We start from the raw sequence: 8,760 nt of genomic DNA, 5'->3' as shown, positions 1-8,760 counted from the left end.
ATTGAGGTCAAAATATAAGGGAAAAGATGAAGGGGATTTCATCATAATAGCTGGAAAAATAAATCTACAACTAAAGACCAAATACCTCCCAGACATTCTCCATAAAGGAACAAACCCACCCAAAACGTCAGACAGAAGAGTCTGAAGATGAGATGCTGATACTTTCCAACCTGGAGCTTTGGTTTTGTCCCTCACATTTCAGGAAACATTTGTTGACTCTTTTGAATGGCAGTTTGGCCTCTGTTGACTAGGCACTTTCCCTTCTTCCTCCACTATTTAATTCCTGGAAATGTCGGCTACCTAGTAATATCTTTCTTGTATCTAGTGTTAGGGATTGGGGTATGTTTCAGTTTTCTTTTTAACTTTCTCTCTTATCTGTGGCTTCCAAGCCCCTTTGGATAGTCTGCACAAAGTTCTATTAAACATACACATTATAAAGAGGCTGCACTGGTATTACACACACATCAACTCTTCTGCACATCAGAGGGCATGTGATCTACCTGACTGCAAAGTGAGCTAAGAAGAACAAAGCTCAGCTCCAGGCGTTTTACTACAAAGCATGTATCCTTTCCACTTTGCCATGGCTTTGCCCCCAGAGAAGATGAGTTGCCATCAAATATGTGGAAATTTGGGTCAGCTTGACATTGACCATAATGTTGGTAATCAAACCTCAGAGTAATGTGAGGTCCAGAGAAAAGTAACTAGAGAGAGGGGGAAGAAACAAACAAACTGACAACGAGGGAAGAACTTGTCACACAGCTCCACTCACCTTTACAACTTCTTTTCAGAATGCTCCAAAGTCATTGTGGATGAAGAAACCATGGAGAACAGAAACAACAAGCGTATCTTACTGGTTTCCAAACACTGTATTTTTTATGATCTACAGTAGAATTTTTATTTGTCTTTCCTTCACTAAGATGCACAAAATATATAAATACTAGTTGTATTCAAGGAAAACAGCATCAGCAGCTGATAATAAAAGATTTTTGAAGACTATTAGAGTTTATTGCCAAGAAACATTTAGATATCTACCATCAAATGTAACACACATGCTTCTGATATGTACTTTGTAATGTACACATTCTATTTATATGAGTCTGTCTGCTCTCTCGTACATACAAACACACACAGACACCATTGCACTGGAGGTACACATCCCTCTTATTTCTCTGTTACCATCAAAGGTTGGCTCAGAAAAACACCAGTTAAAAGTAAACATGCTGCCAATGGGACATTGGCCTCTTTCAGTCTGTAGCTTATCATTCAAACCCGGCCCCCTTTCCCATCCCTTGTATTTTCAGATCACAACTATGTGTCTTAAAGATGGCCTTTTCTGAGGTAGTAAGCAGACCCACCCCCGAAAGGTGAGTTTAAAAGTGTCCTCTTCAATGGCTAAAATTCTCTTGGCCATTTAGCATCAGACAGTTCCTTCTCCATGCCTCTGTATCAGCACGTGGCAGCCCAAAGTTCTATGTTCCTTGGCCACAGTTCTCCTTCCACCTGGCTCATGATGGGAGTGGTAGGGACCACTCCATGGACCTCTGAGAAATGAAGGATAGCTGACCTGTTGAACCTTGTGATCACGACGTCTTTGTGGCTCAGTTTCAATTAATCTCAATTAATTGGTCTTAAGAAGACTCTCATTCAAGACAATATTCCTAGGGCCCATGACAAGGAATAACAGATAATTCTAAAGTGCTTTTTCTTTTAAAGCTTATATAAGCCAAAAAAGGTCTTAGATTCCTCAAAATTAATAAGAGAGAGTTGAGATATGTTGACATATAAATGGTCAGCCCTGGTAAGATTGAATACTGCCCCCAGATAGCTGCTGTGGGCCCACATCTGGCCAGTAGTGCAGTAGTTCAACTTCTTCTCCTCCATTAGCACCAGATCCCCAGGATACTTAGAGTTCCTCATGTAGACCTTGTGGTTTAGGGGCTGGTTGTTGCAAGACTGACCCCGGAAGTATACTTTGGAATATACAAAGTACAACCCAGAGTCATTGATCACAAGGCCACCGTTCTTATACTTCACTCCGGAGATCAGAGCAATTCCGTATGTGTCTTCCCACTCCAGAAGGACGGACCTTGAGCTGGGGTTGCCTGTAATAAACCAGAGAGGAACTTTCATCCAGAGAGTCTCACAGATTTGACAAGCTAAACTTCCAAGGCAAAACTGCGGGCCCCTACTTAACAAAAGGTCAGAATGTCCAGAATGGCAGCTGACATTTTCCCAAAGACTTTCTGTCCTCACCCAGTTCTTCCAGACACAAACCTGTTAAGTGGGCCACACACCTCGGCTCTTGTTTTTCAGAGGGTCGACTCTGGTGTTCTGCACGACAGAGAGATAAAAGGCATATGAAAATTATTGTGATAGATGCCAATTACCATCTTGACTGAAACTATAAATCCCACCATTTAAATATAAGATGTTCAGAGCATAGGAAGAAATACTCATTATTAAGAAAATCTAAACTGTGGGACTTATGGGAGTCTGTAATTCAAAAATAGTTTAAAAAGACAAGATAGGGAAAGACATATGTATACATAAATTATATTATGATAAAACATAGTGAATACAAACTTTGCTGCACAAAGCAGCCATTTCAGTTACTTCATTTAGGACTTGCCTTGACCTCTTTAGATTAAGATTATTGCCCTAATTATAACTGGCAAAAGATACTAGAAGCTGATTGACTATACTGGTGAATGCAAGCGACACCTCAGGCTGACTGTGAATCCAGGGTTCTGTACACCCCGATCTGCTGACTGATGGAGTCTAGAAAAGAGGACTCATTCATCTCTTGGCCGCTATTCTACAGTCTATTCCCAAATTGATTATATTAAGACCTCCTTACGGACCAAGAGGCTGTCCACAATTTTATTCCTTCTTGTCGCTGTAGCCTGATGTTCTCTGTACATGGCATCAGCCTTACTCTCCCTACTCCATCCTATTAGATACTCGCACACAGCATGAATCCTATGACCTGATTATGCCCCCTTCTTCCCTGCCTCTGGGCTTTTGCTCATTCTGTCTGGAACACCCTTCAGATGAGATCTCTGTGCTAAATTCCCATAAGCTCTCTAATGACCACCTTACACTGCTCTTCCTCTGGGAAACCCTTCCACACCGTTTGTCAAATACGACCCCTCAACCTTTGAAGCCTAAGATCCCTTTGTCTGCCTCTCTTGTAGTGTGGCTCCTCCTTGCAGGGGCAACTATCAAAATGTCTTTATTTCCTTCTAGTCCAGGAAAATAGCAGCTCTCTGGAATAAACCATTTACAGTCTAAACTAGCATTAACACTTCTGGACTTTGGGATCCTGGTTACCAAGTCTTTCTCTAACGTTATTTTACTATATAGTAAAGTCACAAGAGCCTTTAGCCTTGTCTAGCATAGCATCAGTAAATAAAATCAGAGCCACGAAAACTGACATATCTTTTCAAACAAACACTGTTTCTCTAAGTTCAAATATTTCAGCTAAGGTAGAAATCTAGTACTAGGCTTCATAAGTTCAGCTAATGAATACATTCAAAAAATATTTATAGGAAGGTACTTGTCCACCTCAGATTTGGGACTAGACTATAAAATATACATGGGGTATGAAAATATTCCAGTCTACTGAAAATATTATCTAAACAATCATGACCTCTCTGGCACCTAGAAGAACAGATCTTGAAGGAAGTGTGAGTGAATAGGATAGGCAAGGCTGGACTTCATATATACCACAAACCACCCGAGCAGATGACCTGGCATTCTGCCATGCACTAACAGGAAATGGAGCAGAGAACCACATGTTGCTTATCTTTATATTTCTCACAGAGACAAGTATAATGTTACTGTCATAAAATACACTCCTATAATTAGCTGCTGGATAGGCCCTAGAAATGTCCAGAAATACAAAAAAGACTCTTTCCTGCCCCAGGCTCTCTGCATGTGCAATGTGGAATGTTCTCTATGCTCCATGACCCATACATGCAACTTCATGCATCAGCATAGGCAACCTTATAAAGGGCTTGTCCAGACCACTCTGCTTTGGATCACCCTTAATTCTGCTGGAAACTGTATTGTTGACTCGTTTTTGTTCATCTTCTCTACTGTGCTATAAGATCCGTGAGAACAGACATCCATCTTTCTCTCATTCTCAAACACCAATTAAGACCCAGCCTCGGTCATAGGCGGTTTTCTAAAATCCTTGTATATAAATAAAATCTCAATTCCCTAACCGTGGGGAAAGTAGCAGCATAATGATAAATAGTGCTGGCTAGATGACTGGGGCACTTGCTTCCAAGCCTGAGGACTGAGTTTGATCCCTGGAACCCACAGGTGAAAAGAGAGAACCAACCCTATCCATTGTTCTCTGACCTCCACATACACGCTGTGGCACATACATATGCACACGTGTATGCAAACACACAATAAAATAAATAAGTGTCTGAAAAGCATTTTAAATGGAAGAAAAATCTATAATAGCTATAGTATCTCCTAAGGAAAAAAAAACACTAACTAATTGTCTTGTGATTCTTAGAAGTTAAAAACATGCATATGTACTTCATAGTGAGTATTGAACTAAAAACTGCCTTTGATAACTTCTCTGTTTACCTAACAATACAAAGTGCACAATATTCGTGGCATTAAAAGTCCTACTAACTGGTCCTACTAGATGCTTTGGTGCCATTCAGGATGGTCTCCTATTAATGTGCCACGATGTATTCAACACATCTCCCCACTCTGAGAGCTAGGTTTCTTTCAAATTGTTGTTTTATAAGAAACTGATAAATAGGGCTGGAGAAATGACTCAGAGGTTAAGAGCACTAACTGCTCCTCCAGAGGTCCTGAGTTCCATTCCCAGCAACCACATGGTAGCTCACAACTGTCTTCAACTCCAGTTCCAGGGGATCTGGCACCCTCATACAGACATGCTTGCAAAACACCAACGCACATAGAACAAAATTAATAAATCTTATAAAAAAGAAAAAGCCAAGTGGTAGTGGTGCATGCCTTCAAGATGAGAAAGAAAGAAAGAAAGAAAGAAAGGAAGGAAGAAAGGAAGGAAGGGAGAGGGACGGAGGAAGGAAAGAAGGAAGAGATGAACACTTTACTAAAGAGATAAATTTTTATCTATACCTCCAACTATTTTCCGAAGAAAATCTTTTAAGATTGCAAAGCAAACCAACAAGTCAAACCCTTGGAATGAACTTTCCTAGTGTTCTTCAGGATACTTAGAGCAATTCCGACGCATGCTGGATGAAACTTGTACCAGATATGGCCTTTTGTTTTTCTCATTTATTCGAAAATCTTTGTTTTCTTGTTTTTGTGAATTTGATGGAAGAAATAAATATCCCTTTCTTTAAGTAAAGTTACTATTCTGACTTCCTTGTGACAGTTTATCACTTTCTGGCCATCTACAATGATATAAAGAAGATAACTACTAGGGTAGGTAGACCTGACTCATCTGTCCATTTGACCTTTGTTCGCTAAAATGACTCCATGGAGTGGGCGACAGGGAGTAATTAACACCAGTACACAAGCCACATTCCACTAATTTCCAAAGTGATTTCACTTTAGAAATCCTGAGAGGTTTCATTTTTCTAACAAGTTATTTCCACTGTGCCTGCGTAATCTGGGCTTTCTGGTACTTAGAGACTTGAATGTGGAGCTAAAAGCCAGAGCACACCACGGTGACCCTGCAAGAGCGTGTGTTCTCAGACAGGAGCTGAATGATCACTTTCTGAATACGGAGCCGGCTCTCCTTAATGCATGGCCACCGTTGTCTATTGCCCTTCAGCTTTCTTCAAAGTTATGAGGACAAAGCTGCTCTTTTGCCTTTGCAAAGATAACTGCTTTTTTTTTTTTATCATTTCAGGGCCATTATTGAGAGGTAGGAGTTTCTCTATGACTCAGAAAGCCCTATATATAATGGGGCATGGGGGGGGGGGGAGACTGTTCTCCTGGAGCCAGTTTCATACCAAGAGGCTTGGGCATTGCACCTAACTGATCTAGTATTTTGTATCTCTTTGAAAATAGAAAATAGACCACTTTGTCTATAAGCTCCTTTCTAATTCAAATTTAAAGCTTCATTAACTTGACTCCAAGACAAACAATGCAGATTCTGAACTCTCCGGTACAATGCTCTGAGATTTTATGTTCAAACCTGTCATCTTCCCCTTAGCCTGGATCTAATACATCTGTGTGTGGTGGTGTGTGTGGGGGGTGATTCATCCTCAAACTCATCAAAGGCATCTTAAGTCCTCTGTGAGAAAGGTGTACAGTCCTGTGAAAAATGTCTAAAGTCTTCCCCAAGCTTCTTACAATTTCAGAAGAAGCACACTAATGAAATGAGTTTCCTTCTTAAAATTGTTGTTGTATCATAGAAAATAATTAAAACATACAGCTTGATTCGTGAGTAATTACTTTTAGTTTGAAAGGAGGAGAGGACATCCTCAGAAACATTTGTGTCTGCCTCTACTCCTCTACTGTCCTGAGGAATCACAGCTACCACCAAAAGAGATGGGACCAATATGCCCAAGGAAGGAGCCAGGGGAAAAGGTCCAGAGCTATATGTGTGTCTCTTTCCAAAGTCAAGTCCAAGTTTCTTTGAGTTATGTGTGGTGTTCATTGAGATACATGACCATTGAACAATAAATGGCATCCAACATTTCCTGTGTTTCACAGAACCAGGTTGATCGCAGAGTGTAAGGTCCCCAGGATCTTTTGCCTAGGAATCACAATCCCAAGACTGGAGCAGACTCCTAGGCATCCTCAACTTTGAGGAAGTGTTGAGGACCACTTCGGGAAACCCGAAAGACACACATAAAAGTACTTACGCGTTTGCTTTTCGAAAGTTGATACTTTAAGGCTTTGGTTGGTGAACTGGTGAAAGAGAAAGATTCATAAAATAAATAATGGAGTTATTTAAGCCAAGCAGGCAGAAAAATCCCACCAGTCCCTAGAAAGAGAATTCAGATACTTTGGATCTTGGCTTGACTTAGACTTGGGCCACACAATGGTGTTCAGAGCAGTACTAAGACTTCCAACTCTTTTCAAACAGATTTAGTCTACACTTTGAAGAAAAATTCAAAATTGATTTTTTTTTTTACCCTTGAATTGCTAAATGTGAAGCTGTAAAAAGCTCAACATCCTCTTGACAACTGAGAAAGAATTAACTATTTGCCTCGGATTCTCTAAAAGATAGAAACTATTCCCTTTGACTAGTGCTTCTCAACCTTCCTAATGGTTCAAACCTTTAATATAGTTTCTCATGTTGTGGTGATCCCCAAACACAAAATTATTTTAATTGTTACTTCAGAACTGTAATTGTGCTACTGTTATGAACCACAATGTAAATATCTGATATCCAGGATATCTGATGTGCAACCCATGCAAAAGTCATTCAACCATCCTGAGGGGTCGCACGCAACCCACATACCTTTGGAGAATGAGCCTATTTCTCCAACTATGGAATAGAAATAAAGTAACAACCCTTTCCTGAAAGGAGGGGATTAAAATGATCTTTACCATTAAAACAAACAAACAAGCAAACACACACCCAAATCATTGCAAGCAACGCAATGGCCCACATACAGCAAAGTCGTGTTGCACCCAGGGACTTGGGGGCCTTATAAATGCCCGTTCCTGGCTTACCTCACGGAGTTCTGCCAGCTCCTTCTGCAGATGGAAGAGCTGATACATTCCTAATCCCAATCCAACCAAAGCCGCCAGCACCATCAGAAACACCACCGGTAGCCAAAGGTCTATGTTGTGGTCCTTCGTCTTCTTTAGAGGGGGCGGTGGAGGCAGTGGTGGTGGTGGTTGTTGTGATGGAGGTGGTAGTGGTGGTGGAGGTGGTGGTGGTCTCCTTTCGTCCGGCTTTCCAGGCACAGAAGATGGACAGGGAAAAACTGACCCTGGAGGAGCCCAAGCAGAGGTGGCACTGTTGTCCACCCAATAAATTTGGGGACATGGATAATCCAAGGGCTGTTGCATGGCACCCAGCCCCGGGAAAGGATTTTCTTCTCTCAATCTTGCGGAGACTCTTGAAGTGTGGAGAACAGGGTTCCTGACGCTGACTGTTCCAGAGAAGTCGGGTGAGTTCGCTTTATAAAGTTTCCACTGTCAAGGGAAACACCTCTTTCTCTCTTTACTTCTCTGTGAGACACCCACTCACTTTGCATCCGAGGCTGAGAAGCCTCAAAGGGCTCTCAGCAACCCCAGGAAGTTTCCGCCCACAAATTTCTGACGAAAGTCTTCGAAATTCCAATTGGCGTTTTTTTGTTCTGAGAAGGGCGTGCCTGAGGTCCTGTTCAGCCAGCACCGGATTCACCTGGAGGACATTAGTTGGTGCCCAGCTGCAAGGAAATGTCCTGTGTGGCGTTTTGGCGCTGATGCTCTGGAAGAAGACTGTGGAGTTTGACCAGAGAAGCTATCTCCACGTCTTAGCTTTTGCATGGGGAATTTAATCCCCTGTTGCTGCCCCTTCCCTCAACTGACTACTACTTACCTTAGCCTTGCAGCTTGCCATCATTCCTAGTTGAAAGGATAAAACCTACCCCACCCATCCCACAGATTAGATCAGAGGTTACAAACTAGGGGCCTACATGTCTTGTGGTACCACAGGACTGCTTTACTATCGACAGTGTTTTCTTCCATTACTGCCCACTCTCAAAATTGGGATCGCACACATTAAGATTACACACTTCTGTTCTCATTGAAAATAGTAAAACATTAGACATCCCTGGCCATCTCTGAATGTCAATCAAC

At 41.6% G+C, this 8,760-nt stretch overlaps 1 protein-coding gene across 1 annotated transcript; it reads right to left on the bottom strand.

Annotated features, from left to right (window-relative positions):
• Positions 1-1,027: 1,027 nt before the first annotated feature.
• Faslg (Fas ligand) lies at positions 1,028-7,986 on the bottom strand. The gene is made up of 4 exons (XM_041663077.1): positions 7,645-7,986; positions 6,828-6,873; positions 2,275-2,331; positions 1,028-2,102 (listed from the first exon to the last, which is right to left on the bottom strand). The coding sequence occupies exons 1-4, from the start codon at positions 7,984-7,986 to the stop codon at positions 1,708-1,710; spliced, it is 840 nt and encodes a 279-aa protein (XP_041519011.1). The 3' UTR covers positions 1,028-1,707.
• Positions 7,987-8,760: the final 774 nt, after the last annotated feature.

The sequence above is a fragment of the Microtus oregoni genome, unplaced genomic scaffold (assembly GCF_018167655.1).
Source record: "Microtus oregoni isolate MIOR12 unplaced genomic scaffold, Mior012 000013F_ref0000133, whole genome shotgun sequence".
NCBI lineage: Eukaryota > Metazoa > Chordata > Mammalia > Rodentia > Cricetidae > Microtus > Microtus oregoni.
This window is presented reverse-complemented; position numbering and strand designations above follow the sequence as displayed.

Excerpts from the sequence above, each read along its gene's own strand:
- Faslg (XM_041663077.1), bottom strand. The coding sequence starts at position 7,986 with ATGCAACAGCCCTTGGATTATCCATGTCCCCAAATTTATTGGGTGGAC. Across the intron at positions 2,332-6,827 it reads AACTTTCGAAAAGCAAACGC|AACACCAGAGTCGACCCTCT; the intron begins GTAAGTACTTTT and ends TCTGTCGTGCAG. Across the intron at positions 2,103-2,274 it reads GTGTGTGGCCCACTTAACAG|GCAACCCCAGCTCAAGGTCC; the intron begins GTTTGTGTCTGG and ends GGTTTATTACAG.